This window comes from Thunnus albacares, chromosome 1, assembly GCF_914725855.1.
Source record: "Thunnus albacares chromosome 1, fThuAlb1.1, whole genome shotgun sequence".
Lineage (NCBI taxonomy): Eukaryota > Metazoa > Chordata > Actinopteri > Scombriformes > Scombridae > Thunnus > Thunnus albacares.
The window spans coordinates 39,918,552-39,938,551 of NC_058106.1; the positions used below are offsets into that span (position 1 = coordinate 39,918,552).

At 43.5% G+C, this 20,000-nt stretch overlaps 3 protein-coding genes across 3 annotated transcripts in view; 2 read left to right on the forward strand and 1 right to left on the reverse strand.

The window, feature by feature from the left end:
• The window catches only part of LOC122986896 (NLR family CARD domain-containing protein 3-like), a 1,497,050-nt gene that overhangs the window by 1,248,147 nt on the left and 228,903 nt on the right, over positions 1 to 20,000 (reverse strand). The gene's annotated exons all lie outside the window — the stretch shown is intronic.
• LOC122986857 (NLR family CARD domain-containing protein 3-like) overlaps positions 1 to 20,000 on the forward strand; it is a 934,102-nt gene that overhangs the window by 317,112 nt on the left and 596,990 nt on the right. The gene's annotated exons all lie outside the window — the stretch shown is intronic.
• The window catches only part of LOC122987430 (FH1/FH2 domain-containing protein 1-like), a 32,286-nt gene continuing 13,613 nt past the window's right edge, over positions 1,328 to 20,000 (forward strand). Inside the window, exons 1-3 of the mRNA XM_044359323.1 lie at positions 1,328 to 1,711; positions 6,456 to 6,562; positions 14,023 to 14,087. Of these exons, the coding sequence (XP_044215258.1) occupies positions 1,409 to 1,711; positions 6,456 to 6,562; positions 14,023 to 14,087 (475 nt within the window). The 5' untranslated portion in view covers positions 1,328 to 1,408. The remainder of the gene's footprint in view (positions 1,712 to 6,455; positions 6,563 to 14,022; positions 14,088 to 20,000) is intronic.

The window sequence follows — 20,000 nt, forward strand, 5'->3', positions numbered from 1 at the left end:
ACAGAACAGCTGTCAGCACTGATTTTAAGATAAAAGGGGATAATCTCCAAAAACAAAATACTGGTTCTTCACAAGCAGCAACAAACATCTTAAAACTGAAGCTAAAGCAACAAAATCACAGACGGCCGCTGGCTGCTCCAACTGCCTCAACTTCTCTCTAGAAATACAAGTCAGTCATTGTTTCCAACAAGTCATTCTAGTCTCAATCTCTAAATTCAGACCCTCTAATAAGTGAGCTGGTGGCCATTTTGGAAATTATTTCTCTGTTAATAAGTTTTGAAGACTCATAGTAGCTTTGATGTCTGCGGTGTGGATGTTGATTGACAGCTGTGATTGACAGCTGTGATTGACAGCTGTGATTGACAGCTGGCTCCAGGACTCACACTATTGATGCAATATTTCACTAAGTGTAATGTTACTTGATTATGATATCTGCCCTGTAAGTTAGCTGATGTTAGCACAAGTCTGCAGCGCTCTGTGTTCCCAGTAAGCTAGCGTTAGCTTCAGCATCTCTGAGGCATCGCGTTAACGTTAGCTTCAGCGGCTCTGAGGCATCGCGTTAACGTTAGCTTCAGCGGCTCTGAGGCATCACGTTAACGTTAGCTTCAGCATCTCTAAGGCATCGCGTTAACGTTAGCTTCAGCGGCTCTGAGGCATCGCGTTAACGTTAGCTTCAGCATCTCTGAGGCATCGCGTTAACGTTAGCTTCAGCGGCTCTGAGGCATCGCGTTAACGTTAGCTTCAGCGGCTCTGAGGCATCGCGTTAACGTTAGCTTCAGCGGCTCTGAGGCATCGCGTTAACGTTAGCTTCAGCGGCTGTGGGTAGCTGGTGGAGAGAGAAGTTATGATATTACTTTTGGGTTTGTAGTCTGTTACAGTTTTAGGCTTCAACAGTTTTATGACAAACTGCAACTTTCTTGACTTGCCAATCTTTTTAATCAACAAACATCATATGTGTAATTCATGGCACAATTCAAACTGGATCAAAAAATGATTTGTATCTCGCCGTTGATGATCACCATAAATGTTTTCTGAAATGAAGTCCCATGGTGGTCCAGTAGAAGACGAGGGACTCAGGCTCTATTTTATCATAAATGTGGCAAAAACCACAGAGCTTTTGTTTATATTTTATTTAACCAGGAAAAGTCTCATTGAGATTAAAAATCTCTTTTACAAGAGTGTCCGGGCCAAGACAGGCAGCAGCACAGTTATCAGACAAACATGAAACAATTTACAATGAAAAAAATGAATAAATTACAGGCTAATAAAATATGTTGAAAATATTTTGAGCGTTGTATTACTTGTATATACCATCAGTATTTTTTTTAATATTTAAAAAAAAAAAAGACGTTAAAAGTTCAAATAATTTTTTCCCATATATTATTGGCAACGTGTCTTTTATTTTGAAATGTGCCACCGGAAGCGCTTCACGGTCCGGTGCTCGGTGTTCGGTTCAGCGAGCAGCGGCGTCTCTTCATTTAGAGCGCTGCTCGACACCGAGCAGCACAGACGCTTGTATCCGCAGCCCGGTGGCCGTCCCTCGGCCATGGCCTCCGTCACCTGCCGGGTCCAGTACCTGGAGGACTCGGACCCGTTCATCTGCACCAACTTCCCCGAACCTCGAAGACCTCCGACGGTCAGCCTGGAGGAGAACCTGCCGCTCAGCGAGCAGATCTCCGGGATACACAAGCTGCTGGAGGCGCCTCTCAAGGTGGGTCGGTAACTCTCCGCAGGTGTTGCTGTGTATGTGGGGACCTGCAGTACTCACATACTGTACTGAAGTAAAAGTATTAATACTACAAGTAAAAATACTCCAGGACAAGAAAAAATCCTGCATTTAAAACCACACTAAAGTAAAAGTAAACAAGTACTACCAATAAAGTAAAGTAAAACGTTCTGGATTTTTTACTTGTAATGAAGTATTTTTACATTGTGGTACTAATACTTTTACTGAAGTAAAGGATCTGAGTACTTCTTCAGGTCACAGAATCTGATGGTTCACCAAATGCGGTGTAACACCTGATACAAAATGATAATTAATGACAGCAAACAGGACTTTAAATAACTTTAAACTTGTGTTAAATGTTTGTAGTGACTGATTAAACTCACCTGTAAAGTTTCTCAGGTGTGAGAGCTCCAACACTGTTTTCACTCCATTTACAAATCAAGGAATTTAATTTTCTGTCTCTTATTTATCAGGCGGAGAAGATTTAAAAGTAGTTTAAAGGTGACTGGTCGCACCAGAATGTGGAGGAAATCTACTGTTTTCTATTTTCAGTCTGGTTTTTACATTTCTGAAATCTGAAATCCACTCAAGTGCTTTAAAAAGTTTAGTATCTTTCAACATTAAAACATTTTTAAAGTGCAGTTAGGATGCCGTGCAGGATATGAAATTTAACTTGACTCAGAATGTAGTGACACGCAGACAAAGTGTTCAAATAAGTGAGAGTCAGAGCAGCAATACTGAACAGTAGTTCTTGGGGTTCAGGTCTGGTCCTGGAGTCAGTAAGTAGATCCGTCCCAGATGACCTGAGAGCTCTGAGACGCTTCAGACCGAAGCAGCAGATCAGAAAACATTCAGTAGTGTTTTAAAATCGTTTCTGACGTGAGGTTTTCCAGCTGTCTGCTCAAACCTGTGAAGACTCTGTTCCAGTAGTCCAGTTTATTAAACCTCCTGATGCTGCTTGTGATGCTGCAGCCGTTCACAACGGCACCCTGAACAAGACAAAAACACAGAATTCAGTATTTAAAGTAGATAAACTGTACTCGGGTAGTTATTCTCTAACCTCCCACATCTTTAAAGCCAGTTAGATTATTGTTTTTATTTCAAAGAGGACTGCACAGATTCCTGTAACATTGTTGGGAGAGATATCATCATTTTTTATTTCACACAGTCTTCTTCCTTGTACAAACCCGACGAACCTGCCGGCCTCCAGCAGAGATGAAGAGCTGGAGATGTAGAAGCAGGCAGCTGTTTGCTAACATGTTAGCCACAACTCCACATGTCAGATGTTGTGTTTACAGACTGTTATGCTGCCTCTGTGTGGCTAAAAACAGCAGCTAATGCAGTAGTAGTAGTAGCAGTAGTGGTAGTAGTAGTAGTAGTGGTAGTAATAGTAGTAGTGAACATTGTCAGGTTTCTTTAAAGTTAAGGCAATGAATCATGTCTGTAACATGTGAGCTGTTTCTTAGACGCTGACCAATGATCAACATATAAACTGAAAACATAAAGGACCGAGACTAGAACCCTGAGGAACCCCATTAATAATTATTGACATTGATTATTGTGTCTGCTGGCAGCTGTTAGCTAACATGTTAGCCACAGCTACTGTATGAGCTGCTGAAATATCAGATGTTGTGTTTATTAGATTATTATGTTTTAAACAGCAGCTTTAATACACATGTGTCTATATGTTTCACTGCTGTGAAGCTGGAGGGCTTGTAGGTGATGTCAGATGTATTTTTAGCTCGTGTTTCCTCAGAAGTGGCCTAAAAATATAAATAAAGCTTTAACTGAGTAGTTTAGACCAAACCTGAACCACTGAGGTTTCACATCAGAAAACACTCCTGTTGTTAGTTTATGTAACAGTCATGATGATGATGATGATGATGATGATGATGTTGTTTTGGTCGGAGGACTCGTTTGTTACTTGTTAGCATGTGAACTGAAAATATAAAATTATTGTCAGTAATAACGGGAGGATCATGTTTGCTAACAGCCTCAGTTAAAGATGTTGTGTTAGCAGCTAAAATACCATTAAATCCTCTCTGACTGTGCGGCGCTGCAGCCACAGGACGAGGAGCGGCTGCACATCACAGTGATTCATCAAACTCAACACGGTTTGGTGAAGGAGTTGCCATCCAGAAAAAGCCTCTAACAGTCCCGGTCCAGCTTCCTGTTGGTCGTCTGACTAATGATGCGTCTGTTTTGTCCTGTTTTGATGGTTGTGCAGGGAGTGCAGTTTTTCCAAACAGGAAGTGAATGCAGCGCGCTGTGTTCATGCTTCAGAGTCTCTAACTCAGCATGAAGTCACCCTGCAGTCACATATCAGTTAGTCATTTTTCATCGTGGTGCTCATTCCTCAGTTATCACAGAGGCTAAAGTACACTGCTGCAGATAAAGTGGCTGTTAGAGCAGCGAGGAGCCTGACGCCTGGTTCAGTTTGGTGTTTTCCTGTTCAGGCTCTTTATTAAAGGAAGGATGATCATTACTCAGCAGTCATCCTTTCATCCTTCTTATCAAAGTGCTGCAGCCTGTTACAGAACTCATCATTCCTGCCAGAACGCCACTTTTCTTTATCATTTTTTTTTTTTTATTAAAGTCAGTTTGTGGAAGATGCTGCGGTTGAAAGTAGAGTAACTCGGCTGCTGCGAGGCGTTCGGAGCCCCGCGAGAATCTCCAGGATCAGATAAAGACCAGAGAGCGCCGCTCCCACCAGATTACATTCCTCCGCTGACCCCCTAATTGTTCCCATCATGCTCTGGGGCTCGACCCCTCAGGCCCAGATCTGAGGAGGTGATACGACTGATTCCTTAAAGTGAAATCATCGTCCTCCTCCTCCTCCTCCTCCTCCTCCTCCTCCTCCTCCTGGATGTGTTCTGGGTCGAGCTGAGTGATTGTGGAGGAACAGGGTGGGACCTGTAAACAGGAGATAAGCTGGATGGATGGATGGACGGATGTAATACTAACAGCAGAGTGATGATAAGAACTGAACGGGCTCTTCCTTCCTCATATGTGGAGCAGCAGCTGCAGAACAAGCAGCCGTTAACACACTGACGGAGCTTCAAACAGGATGATAATGTAACAATCCTGCAGCTCTGCAGTGTTAGACGTGTGCATATATGCAATATACTGGAATACTGGTTTGTTCCTTTCCTGACGAGATGATGTCAGCTTGTCACATGACCGTCAAACGTGTGTCTGCTCTGTAGCCTTAGTTGCTATGGTGGTTGCTAAGGTGGTTGCCAAGGGGTTTCCATGTGTTGTTCACGTTGTCCACTCAGATATTTCCGATGTGATTCAGCTCCGACATGTACGGAGAAAGAAGCAGAGAGAAGTTTGTTTTGGGTGTAAATGGTGCAGAGATGTTGCAGAAGTTTGTCAGATGAAGTGGAAATCTTCCAGAATGAGTCTGTTGAGTGTTTTTTGTGTTGTTGTTGTTGTTGTTGTTGTTGTTGTCACGGCTCAGCGAGCACGTCTGCTGAAAAAACAGAACGTTTTGTACGACGGACTGTCAGTTCAGACGACGTCCAGCTGATCTGTCTGAGTCTGCAGAGCAACACGAGGTCATTGAACCAATCACATCGCATTAATACACACGTTCCTGATGGATGACGTGACGTCAACGCTGTCTGACTGTTAGAAACCTCTGTGCTGTGTCTCTTGTACCTGCAGCCGCGGCTCACTGGTCTGAGCTGCAGGAGGTCAGCAGCTCAGCGCGGCGCTGCGTCACAGCTGGGTGTGTGTGAACAGGTACACACGGCACACCTGGCCGCGCCCAGCTGTGCTGATGAGGTCAGAGGTTATTTAAAGTCCTGCAGAGAGGAGCGAGCGGCTCAGACAGGCAGGACGTGTGTTGCTGCTGCTGCTGTTGTTGTTGTAGAAGAAGAATGTGACTCCGCTGGTACGTCGTCATCGCCGCTGCAGCAGCTCGCTATCAGCATCAGACCTGATTCCAGCTTCATACCTGACTATGACTCACCGCACGGTTACGACACGCCGCCCGCCAGCCGGCCCGCCAGCACGCCAGCTCGCCTATAAATAGACTGAAAACATTCAGAGCTGAACTCTGCATTCACACAAACACATGTGCAGCCGGCGCTGCTGCTGCAGAGACGTCATGAATCACTGAAGCTTTGATTAATGTTCAGTTAAACAGAAGCTGATAAGTTAACGACTCCTCATTCAGCTGAAGATGAGGAGGAAGAACCACTAGATTTAAATAAAACTACCCCGATACAAGGAGAAGTCCTTTTAAATATAATCAATCTTCATCATCATCATCATCACAATAATAATAATAAGTCATAGACATAAAACACCAGATCAATGCAGGAATAAAATTAAATAAGATTCAAAATAAAACAGATTTTATTAAAAATAGAAAACCAAATCTTCATGTGAGAAGTAAGTGAAGCTGTTTAATAGGAGGAGAAACGTCTGTCGTCATGTCTTCATCTCTTCATCATCATCTGAAGATGAACATGTTGACATATCTGCTCATAAATAAACTAGAACCGGTTCAGTCGGTCGTGTTTTTTATTGCAGCAGCAGCTGCAGGAAGTGTTTACACTGACGACTGTTAGATCACTTTCACCTTCACGTGTCAGTGTGACACACTCGTCCAGTACGGGTGTCAACATGCTGAAGTTATTTATGTTGTTTATTCTAATAAACTGTGTGTTTGTGTGTGTGTGTGTGTGTGTGTGTGTGTGTGTGTGTGTGTGTGTGTCAGTTGGAGGAGTGCACCCTCCAGTTGTCTCCTAATGGAAACTATCTGGACCTGGACGCGTCTCTGTCCGAGCAGAGAGACGAGCTGGAGAGCTTCTACGAAGACGTGACGTAAGAACACCTGTCTCACCTCTCACCTGTCTCACCTGTCTCACCTCTCACCTGTCTCACCTGTCTCACCTCTCTCACCTCTCAGCCGTCTCACCTGTCTCACCTCTCTCACCTCTCAGCCGTCTCACCTGTCTCACCTCTCATCTGTCTCACCTGTCTCACCTCTCACCTGTCTCACCTCTCACCTGTCTCACCTGTCTCACCTCTCAGCTGTCTCACCTCTCACCTGTCTCAGCCGTCTCACCTCTCAGCTGTGGGTTCAGTAGTGATTCTATCTGAGACAAACAGCAGCTGACTTCATTAAACACTGACATGTTTTCATGTTTTCATGATTAAAATGTATGAAAACAGCTGCAGCAGATCAACATGATTGATCTGCTGAGTCGCTGGTTTATATCAGAGACGCACCGATCAGCTTGTTGAGCAACATGTTACAACATGTTACAACATGTTACAACATATTGTGTATATATGTGCAACATGTGGACTTTGTACCACATGATCTAGAAAACCAGCTGATGTCAGTAAATGACAGAAGACTGAAGATGCTTCCAAATTAATGCAGTGAAGTTTTTTAAATTAAACAGCTGCGTACTGACAGTGACCTTCATCAGGATCATTATTATTATTATCATTATTATTATTATTATTATTATCTGCCAGTTGTGTGTCATATCTCAGAGGACTGAGGACAGTGTGCTGCAGTAAGTAAATAATTCCTCCTCTGTTCATTCAACTGAAGTGTTATTTCCTCATTGTTTATCCCTCATATATAACTTTAGTATAAATAGTTTATTTTGATTCATATTGTTGTTTTTTCTGACTTTATGTGAATGAAAATGTGCAGATTCACCTGTTTTCTCATTGGAAACAGATGAAAGTCAAAATATCACAAAAGCAAAGTTTGAAGGGAACAACAGACATTTTTATACCTTTTGAGGGATAAACAACAACAACAACAACAACAATAATAATAATAATAATAATAATAATAATACCCAGGAACACAGAACAAGTCATATGTATTACACAGTGAAATCAGTAGGGATGCATGATATTGGATTTTTAGCTGATATCTGATATGCAGATGTTTCCAACTCATATATGAACATATTGTTCTCCAGCTGGCTGAGGAGACTATTATACATGCAGCATAGATTGTACTAATTATGATCAAGAAAGACAATATATGAGGGAAGAACTGAGGAAGACTGGAGTTCAGGAGTTCAGCATTAAAACTTTAATGAACCTGCCAAGTGGGAGCAGCAGCAGAGTTTTCATTGAGTTTATTAGACAGACAGGATTAATGTGTAGGATTTAATCTCTGGTCCACACTCCGGACCAGAAGGTGGCGGTGATGCACCTGATACGCTGGTTACCAACCACCGTTATAAACCAAGAAGAAGAAGGTTTTTCCAGAGTGAAGTGTTTCCTATCTGTGCAGCTGAAGACAGCAGCTCCTCTGCAGGCTGCACTTCACTCAGCTGCTTCTTCCCACTTTAACCTGAATAACAAACCGGGACTCGGTGCTCCGGTTGGATCCACATGCAGAGCCGAGGCTAACGTTAGCTGAGAGGCTAGCGGAGCGTTAGCTGCAGCATGACCGGAGGGAAGCACAGCCAGCTAACGTAGCGGCAGTCTTCGCCGATGCTGATATTTCATATTAGAGCTTTTATTTACCGATGACGTGCCGATAATATCGTGCATCCCTAGAAATCAGGCTCTGACATTCCCAAAGATTCCCAACAAGCCGGTGAAGCTGTAAACAGAACCGTGTTCCTGCACATGCTCAGTGGCGTCTGTCTTACACAGAACTGCTCTCTGGAGACTGAAAACGTGATGCTGTTATTAGCACTGTTGGTTTGGATCCAAACATGAAGACAAATATAGAAAATCACCAGAATGATCCTTTAAGTCAGTTATTGGTTATCATGTGATTGATGTTCAGGATCAGCTCCAACGTTTCAGACCTCTGATGGACGTCTTGTTGTCCTTCTTCTTCTTCTTCTTCTTCTTCTTCTTCTTCTTCTTCTACTTCTGTTTGTTGTCCTTCGACTGTGAATCAGTTCATCCTCCACATGTTTCACAGCGTGTGAAACACTGACAGTGACTGTTGTCACACCGGTCATGTAATAAATATCTGGCGTGAAGGCTCCGAGGAAATGACTCATGTTTGTCAGTGTACAGTGCAGACACGTGCAGCGTCTCAATAATAACTTTATTATCACAATGAAATGTACTGAGACGAATGTACAGAACATGTGACACTGAAGACAATTTATTATTCTGGCCAGTAAAGAATCTTTTTTTTCCTCTGGCAGCTGAGTCCAAAAAGTTAATTTTGGACTCTGGCAGCAGTTCTGCCTTTATGATGGGAAAAAGACACTGGAGATGATTTATTTGCTGTGTTATGTCAGAAGGATGCCAGCAGGGTTTACTGTGTGTGTGTGTGTGTGTGTGTGTGTCAGCTGACTCTCTGGCCGCTCTAACGAAGGACGGAGTATAAAAACGGAGCGTCGACGTCATTTGAAACAAGACCTGGAAACTGTGTGTGTGTGTGATTTTCATGTGATGACGTCATCGAGGAGCTCAGAACGGTTCCTTTTTTAGCGTTTAAGCAAACAGAAACTCTCTTCTTCTTCTTCCTTTCTTTTTCCTTCCCTTCTTTCCTTAGTTTCTCTTTCTGCTTCTCCGTCCTCTTTTTCCCTCTCTCTCTCTCTCTCTCTCTCATTCTTTCCATACCTCCATGCAGTCGATCTTTCCGTGCTCTAATCCCAGCAGGCCACAGTCTGCTGCTGCTGGTTTATATGGAAACTGAGCTGTTCTGAGATCAGCTGAGTGAAGCTTCAGTCGTCTCTACCTGCTGCTGTTGTTTCACCACAACAAGTTAAAACATCTGCAGCAGCTCTGTGTTGAGTTCATCAACATATTGATCATCCAGATGATTATTGGAGAATCTGAAGCTGCAGGAGAGTAAAGATGAGTGTGATGATGCTCACCTGCAGCAGCTGCTTCCTGAAACCCAGAACATCAGTATTATTATCAGCTGTTATTCGTGGATCTGCTGCTGCTGCTGCTTCAAAACGAGACATTAAAGTGAAGTCTGAGCAGAGAGAAGATGAAGAACAGTGTTATTATAGAAGATGATGATGATGATGATTACACTGTATGACTGTTTCATCTGGATCATGATGAGTCGTTTCTGTCTCGTTCTGCAGCAACATCAGCGAAGGTTAAAGGAAGTTCAGTTTATATTTGTAAAGAGGAAGATGACGGAGTGAGAGAGGTCATCAGGGGTCAGCTGGGGTCATCTGGGGTCATCTGGGGTCGTTATCTATCAGTCTGTATAAACACTGATGGAAACGCTGCTTCTTCTTCTACAAGATCAATTCTGTTAAATGTTGATATTTGCTCTCTGTTGTTTATTGATCATTAAGAAGAAACAAACAACCAGCTGATGTTGCTGATTGATCAGAGACTTTTTAATACTTATTATATCTGAAATATTTAATATATTTTATTGTAATGTTCTGTTCTATTTGATTCTGATCAGCTGGTTGTTGTGTAGTTTGTTGCATCAAGTAAACTCATCACATGTTTACGTTTGTTTCTACGGTAACGTCGGTGTTTAACCATCATCATCATCACCTCTGACTTCGTCTCCGTGCAGCAGAAGTCTTCCTCACCATCGCTGCGAGTTATTTACATCGCTGTCCCGCCTCCTCCTGCGATCTGATTGGATGAATCTGTTGACTGACTGCAGCTGATGAAGATACAAACTGACAGGTTGAACTGGTTGTACTGGTCAGAGAGTCTGAACTGGTTGTACTGGTCAGTGAGGTTGAACTGGTTGTACTGGTCAGTGAGGTTGAACTGGTTGTACTGGTCAGAGAGTCTGAACTGGTTGTACTGGTCAGAGAGTCTGAACTGGTTGTACTGGTCAGAGAGTCTCTGGAGAGATGAAGGTTAATTATTCCTCTGAGATTTGTTGGATATTTCTGCTCTGAGTCACAAGACTGACTGTCTGTTTCCTTCACATCAGCTCTGACTGTCTCTGATAGTCTCTGTCTGTCTCTGTCTGTCTCTGACTGTCTCTGATAGTCTCTGATAGTCTCTGACTGTCTCTGATAGTCTCTGTCTGTCTCTGACTGTCTCTGATAGTCTCTGATAGTCTCTGTCTGTCTCTGACTGTCTCTGATAGTCTCTGTCTGTCTCTGATAGTCTCTGATAGTCTCTGTCTGTCTCTGACTGTCTCTGATAGTCTCTGTCTGTCTCTGATAGTCTCTGATAGTCTCTGATAGTCTCTGTCTGTCTCTGACTGTCTCTGATAGTCTCTGTCTGTCTCTGATAGTCTCTGACTGTCTCTGATAGTCTCTGTCTGTCTCTGATAGTCTCTGTCTGTCTCTGACTGTCTCTGATAGTCTCTGTCTGTCTCTGATAGTCTCTGACTGTCTCTGATAGTCTCTGTCTGTCTCTGATAGTCTCTGATAGTCTCTGTCTGTCTCTGACTGTCTCTGATAGTCTCTGATAGTCTCGGACTGTCTCTGATAGTCTCTGTCTGTCTCTGATAGTCTCTGACTGTCTCTGATAGTCTGTCTGTCTCTGATAGTCTCTGACTGTCTCTGTCAGTCTCTGACTGTCTCTGTCTGTCTCTGATAGTCTCTGTCTGTCTCTGATAGTCTCTGACCGTCTCTGATAGTCTCTGTCTGTCTCTGATAGTCTCTGATAGTCTCTGTCTGTCTCTGATAGTCTCTGATTGTCTCTGACTGTCTCTGATAGTCTCTGTCTGTCTCTGATTGTCTCTGACTGTCTCTGATAGTCTCTGTCTGTCTCTGATAGTCTCTGACTGTCTCTGATAGTCTCTGTCTGTCACTTTCTGTCTGTCTCTGATTGTCTCTGACTGTCTTTGTTTGTCTCTGGCTGTCTCTGACTGTCTCTGTCTGTCTCTGATAGTCTCTGACTGTCTCTGATAGTCTCTGTCTGTCTCTGATAGTCTCTGATAGTCTCTGTCTGTCTCTGATAGTCTCTGATTGTCTCTGACTGTCTCTGATAGTCCCTGTCTGTCTCTGATAGTCTCTGACTGTCTCTGATAGTCTCTGTCTGTCTCTGATAGTCTCTGACTGATAGTCTCTGTCTGTCACTTTCTGTCTGTCTCTGATTGTCTCTGACTGTCTTTGTTTGTCTCTGGCTGTCTCTGACTGTCTCTGTCTGTCTTTGATTGTCTCTGTCTGTCTCTGATAGTCTCTGTCTGTCTCTGATAGTCTCTGACTGTCTCTGATAGTCTCTGTCTGTCACTTTCTGTCTGTCTCTGATTGTCTCTGACTGTCTTTGTTTGTCTCTGGCTGTCTCTGTCTGTCTCTGGCTGTCTTTGACTGTCTCTGGCTGTCTCTGACTGTCTCTGGCTGTCTTTGATAGTCTCTGACTGTCTTTGTTTGTCTCTGGCTGTCTCTGACTGTCTCTGGCTGTCTTTGATAGTCTCTGACTGTCTCTGATAGTCTCTGTCTGTCTCTGATAGTCTCTGTCTGTCTCTGACTGTCTCTGATAGTCTCTGATAGTCTCTGTCTGTCTCTGATAGTCTCTGTCTGTCTCTGATAGTCTCTGACTGTCTCTGTCAGTCTCTGACTGTCTCTGATAGTCTCTGACTGTCTCTGTCTGTCTCTGATAGTCTCTGTCTGTCTCTGTCTGTCTCTGATAGTCTCTGACTGTCTCTGATAGTCTCTGTCTGTCTCTGATAGTCTCTGACTGTCTCTGTCTGTCTCTGATAGTCTCTGCCTGTCTCTGTCTGTCTCTGATAGTCTCTGACTGTCTCTGATAGTCTCTGTCTGTCTCTGATAGTCTCTGATAGTCTCTGTCTGTCTCTGATAGTCTCTGATTGTCTCTGACTGTCTCTGATAGTCTCTGTCTGTCTCTGATAGTCTCTGACTGTCTCTGATAGTCTCTGTCTGTCTCTGATAGTCTCTGACTGTCTCTGATAGTCTCTGTCTGTCACTTTCTGTCTGTCTCTGATTGTCTCTGACTGTCTTTGTTTGTCTCTGGCTGTCTCTGTCTGTCTCTGATAGTCTCTGTCTGTCTCTGATTGTCTGTGTAAGTCTCGGATTGTCTGTGTCTGTCTCTGATAGTCTCTGATAGTCTCTGTCTGTCTCTGATTGTCTGTGTCTGTCTCTGATAGTCTCTGACTGTCTCTGTCTGTCCCTGATAGTCTCTGCCTGTCCCTGATAGTCTCTGACTGTCTCTGATAGTCTCTGTCTGTCCCTGATAGTCTCTGATAGTCTCTGATTGTCTCTGACTGTCTCCGACTGTCTTTGTTTCTCTCTGACTGTCTCTGACTGTCTTTGTTTGTCTCTGATTGTCTCTGACTGTCTTTGTTTGTCTCTGTCTGTCCCTGATAGTCTCTGTCTGTCTCTTATAGTCTCTGACTGTCTCTGACTGTCTTTGTTTGTCTCTGACTGTCTCTGACTGTCTTTGTTTGTCTCTGTCTGTCTCTGACTGTCTCTGTCTGTCTCTGACTGTCTTTGTTTGTCTCTGACTGTCTTTGTTTGTCTCTGACTGTTTCTGACCGTCTCTGACTGTCTTTGTTTGTCTCTGACTGTCTTTGTTTGTCTCTGATTGTCTCTGTCTGTCCCTGACTGTCTTTGTTTGTCTCTGACTGTCTTTGTTTGTCTCTGATTGTCTCTGTCTGTCTCTGACTGTCTTTGTTTGTCTCTATCTGTCTCTGACTGTCTTTGTTTGTCTCTGTCTGTCTCTGACTGTCTCTGACTGTCTTTGTTTGTCTCTGACTGTCTGTGACTGTCTCTGACTGTCTTTGTTTGTCTCTGACTGTCTGTGACTGTCTCTGACTGTCTTTGTTTGTCTCTGTTTGTCTCTGACTGTCTTTGTTTGTCTCTGTTTGTCTCTGACTGTCTCTGATTGTCTCTGTCTGTCTCTGACTGTCTTTGTTTGTCTCTGACTGTCTCTGACTGTCTTTGTTTGTCTGTGACTGTCTCTGACTGTCTTTGTTTGTCTCTGACTGTCTCTGTCTGTCTCTGATTGTCTCTGACTGTCTTTGTTTGTCTCTGACTGTCTCTGACTGTCTTTGTTTGTCTCTGACTGTCTTTGTTTGTCTCTGATTGTCTTTGTTTGTCTCTGGCTGTCTCTGACTATCTTTGTTTGTCTCTGACTGTCTCTGTCTGTCTCTGACTGTCTGTGACTGTCTCTGATTGTCTCTGTCTGTCTCTGACTGTCTTTGTATGTCTCTGACTGTCTCTGTCTGTCTGTGACTGTCTTTGTTTGTCTCTGTCTGTCTCTGACTGTCTCTGTCTGTCTCTGACTGTCTGTGACTGTCTCTGTCTGTCTCTGACTGTCTGTGACTGTCTTTGTTTGTCTGTCTGTCTCTGACTGTCTCTGACTGTCTTTGTTTGTCTCTGTTTGTCTCTGACTGTCTTTGTCTGTCTCTGACTGTCTCTGTCTGTATTTTTCCACAGAAAAGGGAAGAAGCCCATCCTGATCCTGAGGACTCAGCTCTCTGTTCGTGTTCACTCCATCCTGGGTAATTATCTCCTCTGTGTCAGTTTATTCTTTCTTTCCACGTCTGCGTCCCTGCGTCCACTCCTGCAGCAGAGTGATGACTCAGGGGAAAGTCTTTATTTCTATCCACACTTTCACCACAGTGACGTGTTGCTCTGATTCAGCTGCTGGGAGGATTTCCTCTCTGACTCTCAATCTGCTCCTTGAATTATAAAGCAACATCTTCCTCACTACTCACAGACCAATGCAGCTCAATTTCTGCTCGTCAGGCTTGATTTATTTATTTATTTTAACATTTCTTGTGACCTTCAAGGACTTTTTTGGTCGGTTTCACTGTTTCCAGATTGATCCCCAGAGCAGCACTTTGACTCCTCGCTCAGTAGATTGTTTTGTCTTTTCAGTTCTGTGAGTCTGTGAAGGTCATATGATACAAGCTGTAAACCAGTAGAACATGAACCAGTGTCGCTCTCTTTTTACCTGCCAGATTGAATAAAAAGAAGGCCAGTAGGAAAACCACCCAGTGTGGCAAAACTGCAAATGTGTTTGTGTTCAACTGAAAGCAGTTAGACATAATGTCTGTTCCAGACAGCTGGTTTCTGTTTTTACTTCCATTCAGACTCTGCGAGGGTCGAATCTCTGTAACCAGCTGAGAGTGTAAAGTCAGGTTGAAATAAACAGGAATTATCCTCTAAATCAAACTTTAGTTGTTGCCTTCAGCAGAGTGTGAGCCTCGTGTTAACTGTTCTTCACCATCAGTGGACATGATGCTGTCTTAAAGGACCAGTTCCCAGTGTTCCCAGTGTTTCCAGTGTGTTAAACCAGCAGTCAGGTGTCCATATGAACAGTGAAAGAGGTTTTCCTAGTAATAAAAAGAGTAAGAAGACTGTAACGTTGGATTTTGTCCTCCATCACTTCCATTGTAAGGTCATTATGAAGGGATCTTCTGATGGTCAGTATGAACAGGAGGAATGATTACAGCAAGAAGACTGACTGTTGGTTTAAGACACATGGTGAACCGTCCTGTAAGCTAATAATCAGGTTTTTGGTTTTCATGACACCTCTGCAGGTTTATTAATGTAAAGGTTTCAGACACGCTTCAGTCTGATGTTTCTGTCAGTTTTTATCTTACAGCAGGTTTGTTACTGAGGAACGGTGTCAGCTAGCTGAGGGTCGATGCTAATATGAGTCAACAGTATGATTATTATCTTATTGTCTCCAGCAGGCTTCCATAGAAACAGATTAAAACCTTTCAAGAGGTCTGACGTGTCTGAACATGATGACTGAACCTCTGTGTTTACCAGAACGATGATGATGATGATGATGTTGGAGTCATTATCAGGAATTTATTGTGAAATATTGTGCATTTCCTGATGTTGTTTGTCTTCAGTTTCCTGCAGACATTCATCATTCCTTCATTGATCTTTCTTAATGTACAACAGAGCGTCTGTTCTTCTTCTTCTTTGTCTTCATTTCGCTCTGCAGCTCATTGTTTAAATTAAAGGTGTTTATTTCTCATGTAGTGATGAAGTTGTGTGTTTTACGTGTGATCAGCTGACTGTGGATCAGTTTAATCCTGAAACACTCTCTGCTCTTATTTCTTTATCCTGTTCCTGATGTCGTCAGAATGACCTCTGACCTTTTGGCTGGTTGGCGGGCGTGTTGTCGTGCTGCAGGTGTGACGGTTCGGCAGGTTGTGAGTCGTCTCGTTCTGCAGGTTTTTCTGATCACATGACCTCAATCTGTCAGTCAGAAACACTCAGAACTATCAGCAGTGAATATATATGAAACAGTTTTTACATGCATCTGTTTAAATACGATCAGCAAACAGCTGCTGCTTCCTGTCTGACCACATGATCCATGTTAACAACATATCAGCTGATGTTAGCTGTGTGTCAGTCTGTTGCTCCCTTCAGGATGAACAGTAATGACAATCATTAACCAAACAGCAGAAACACACGTTCATGTTGTGAAGTCGCTGTATCCGTCAGGAATGTTGTGTTTGCGTGCACGTGATTGGCCAGCGAGGCGTTTCGCTGGATGACGTCGCTGCAGCACCTCGCCGCGTCTCTGCAGAAGAGAGAAATAAACGAGAGTTATGACCCGGCGGCTTCTCTCTACACAAACATCACCGAGATATTTAATGAGAGAAGATAAACTCGGTAGCATGTTTGATTCCAGCTGCAGAGCCGTCGGCGTCAGAGTGCTGACCTGACTGATCTGCTCTCTGTGTTTCCATCCTCCTGTTTTTTATTTGCATATCAGAAACATGAACATGAGGAGACTGTAACCTTCCTCAAATGAACTCATGAAACAAACACATATTTCCATCATGTTTTCCATCATTTGAGCTCCTTTTAATGACATTATCTTGTTGTTTCTTCTTCTTCTGTGACAGTTTAACGGCAGCGACTGTTAATCTGCTGATGTTCTTTTCATCATTGGGTTAAATATTCTCTACATTTGGAGGGAAGTCTGGCTTCCCTCGGTTCCTCTGTGCAGTCGGAGTGAACAGCCCTCAGTTCAGTTGTTATCTGGGCCTCCGGCCTGCTGCCTGTGTTTGTGTTGGGTTGTTAACAGTTTTCCTCCTCTGAGAGTTCATGCTGTAGTTTCTGTTCGGCTCCGTTCAGAACAAGCCTCTGTTTCATTGTTGCCGTTTTCATCCCAGCAGAGTTTGAGGAGCTTTTTTTGGTCTTATCTGACTCTGCTGTGCTGCTGCTGCGTTCCTGTTGGCAGCAGCAGGAAAGAACGGACACGAAACTAAAGAGGCTTCAGCTGCTTTTCACTTTCATTGTGTGAAATAATGAAAGAAAGAAAAGTTGTGCAGGGACTGAAAGAGAAGCATCAAGTCACAGTCAGAGAAATCTGATCTGTCAGCAGCTGGAAACATGAACGAGTTCAAACCTGCACACATGCAAAACTCTGAGCACAGCCGCTGCTTTCTATCAGCGTGATCAGTGATCAGTGATCGGTGATCGGTGTGTTGCTGTGGTTGTTTTTATATGATTAGTCTTTAAAGTTTGCAGGTTTCATCCTCTGGAGAGCAGGAAGCTCTTCACTGACGTTTCTGGAAATCTGTTGTTGAGATACAGCTTCACCTTTTCTGGGAAACACTGAACTTTCCCAGAGTCCCTGCTGTCGGCCGCTCCTCCCCCCCTCCTCCCCCCTCCTCCTCCTCCTCTTCCACCCTCCTCCTCCTCCTCCTCCTCCCCCTCCCCCCTCCCTCGCTGCCTGGCATGACCCCGCCCTTCCTTCTCCGGAGGGGATTTCCCATCATGCTTCCTTCTTCAAGGCCTGAGCTAAGAGTGGCTCTCTCTCTCTCTCTCTCTCTCTCTCTCTCTCTCTCTCTCTCTCTCTCTCTCTCTCTCTCTCTCTCTCTCTCTCTCTCTCTCTCTCTCTCTCTCTCTCTCTCTCTCTCTCTCTCTCCTGCAGCGGTAAACAAACACGTCTTTGTGCCGAGTTTAGTTCCAGAGCGACTTTAACCTGACGCCACTTCCTGTCGCTGCTTGTCGTTTTTCTCTTGAAGTGTCGTCAGCTGTTTTCTTTATTGATGATATATTATTGATACTGATGTGACTCAGGAGCAGAAACAGAAAGCCAAAGTAAATATGATCAGTGTTGTTGTTGTTGTGAGATTATAGACCTGAAGACTCAGATTAACACTGAGAAGCTGAATGAATCCTGTTTCATCATCTCACATCATGAATTATTATTATTATTATTATTATTATTATTATTATTATTATTATTATTATTATTATTATTGTTATTGTTGTTATTATTATTATTATTATTATTATTATTATTATTATTATTATTATTTGATAAGAGAAAAACATTCAAAACACAGAAACACGTCGACACGTTATGTGAAAGTTTCATGTGCAGATGATTTGGGTAATTTAAGGACGTCTGTTCAAAGATATGATGCAGAAATGTCGCTTCAATCTCATAATGATGTGGAGACTGTAAAATAAGAAAACAATCAGATATGCAGATTAGAATTAAAATGGTAAGTAGTGATGCATCTTCATCATGTACTGATGAAGACTCCTCTACAGATTCATCATCAGACTCATGATGGACAGTTTCTTAACAGATGAGAATCGAAGCAGCAGAGATTCAAACGTTCTTCTTCCTCGTCAAAACCTGCCGCCTACATTACCCACAATGCACCCGGACACTATGGTGTGTGATGCCAGTAGCTGTTAGCCTCCAGCAGAGATGCTAACCTCACTTCTCTCTAACTCCACCTCTCCAGATTTATTTATTTTCTAACTTGTAATAAATCTTCACAGAGATGAGCACCTGGCTGTTTCCTGTATGACCCTGACAGGAAGCGCGATAACGTACCTGATAAGATAGATAACGACTCTACATTATAACCTCACTGTCACTGAGTTGATGTATTTGTCCAGTTAATCAGGTGACCTCCAGCCAGATGTTTATTTCATGTTGTTAATAAGTTTGAGTTGTTTCTCACTGATGAAGCTGTCGTTCATTATCTTAACGAGCTGCTGTGATTAATGACAGAATCATCACTGTTTCAATAAAAACCTTAAAAAGGTTTAATTTAGTGTTCCCGTCTGCTCGCAGACAGTTTCTGTCAAAACAGCGTTTTTTAATAAGCTCATTGTCAACATCTCGTCAGAACTCCAGTGAATATCAGCACAGATACGACTCATAAACGCATCACTTACAGAGCCAATCAGGACATTTCTCTTCACTGACGAGCCTGAAGGAAACGTCAAGGTCACCTTCAACCAAAAACATGACGCAGGAATAAAACCCTTCATATGTGTAAACATGACGTCGCAGTTAATTCTCTGAGTCACGTTTGTTCATGTCCTGATCTCCAGACAAGCAGGTCTATGATGAGGCGTTCAGGTGCTTCTCAGCAGCTCGTAAATGTCAGAAACACGACTGAAAACTCCCAAAAAGCAAATTAAGAAAGTTTAATTCACTTCTTGTAAGTTTTCTTCACGTCCAAAGTAAGACTGAAACAAATAAAAACCTGTGAAAATGAGAAGAAGAAGAAGTGTGTGTGTGTGTGTGTGTGTGTGTGTGTGTGTGTGTGTGTGTGTGTGTGTGTGTGTGTGTGTGTGCGCGCGCCAGGTTGGCTGGCGGCCATTGATGACATCATTTCTCAGGCTGTGACTGTGTTTCCTTCCATGTTTTGTTGTTGGTTTGATCCTGACAGTCGGTTGTAGTTCAGACTCTCAGCGGTTGACACTGTCTCCTGTAAGTCGTGGGTTAGATTCCCAACAACAGTCGTACACGTGTCCCAGCTGTTGGACGCTGTTCTCCGGGTGTACAGTAGACGGAGGCTGTGGGTTTCAGCTCTGTCAGCTGGGTCCCAGTTTGAGGAAAGTGGCGGTGTCCTCGTGTTGTAGTTCTGAAGGAAACGCTGGAATGAAGTGAAGAAGTTCACCGTTTTCAGAGCAGAGTGATCCTCTGCTGGAGTTTGTAAAGTCTTCGTTAGTTTGGGGAGTAATGAGGCTTCTTTAATGCTACAGGTCGTCACAGCAGCAGACAGCCGACGGCTAAAAGTTCATAAAGTCGTGATGGTGACGTTCACTAAGCACTAAACGTGCTGCAGGACTATAAACAATCAATGGACTGCACTTATATAACACCTTTCTAGTCCGTCAGCCACTGAAAGCACCTTTAAAACACGTCAACACTCACACGCCGCTCAGCGACACTTCGACGTGCGGACTGGGAGAGACGGGGATCGAACCGCCCTGCTCTGCCTCCTGAGCCACAACCGCTTGTATAAGTTAGAAATACAACGTCCTCATTGATACCATTAAAGGACGAGTTCACAGTTCTTTAAGTGTGTCTTCCCTCCGGAGCGTCATGTGCTGCTCTCTGTGCGTCCAGTAGGAGGCGCTGAAGGAGAGTCGAGTCTGAGTGTGTTTGTGATGAGAGGAAGCAC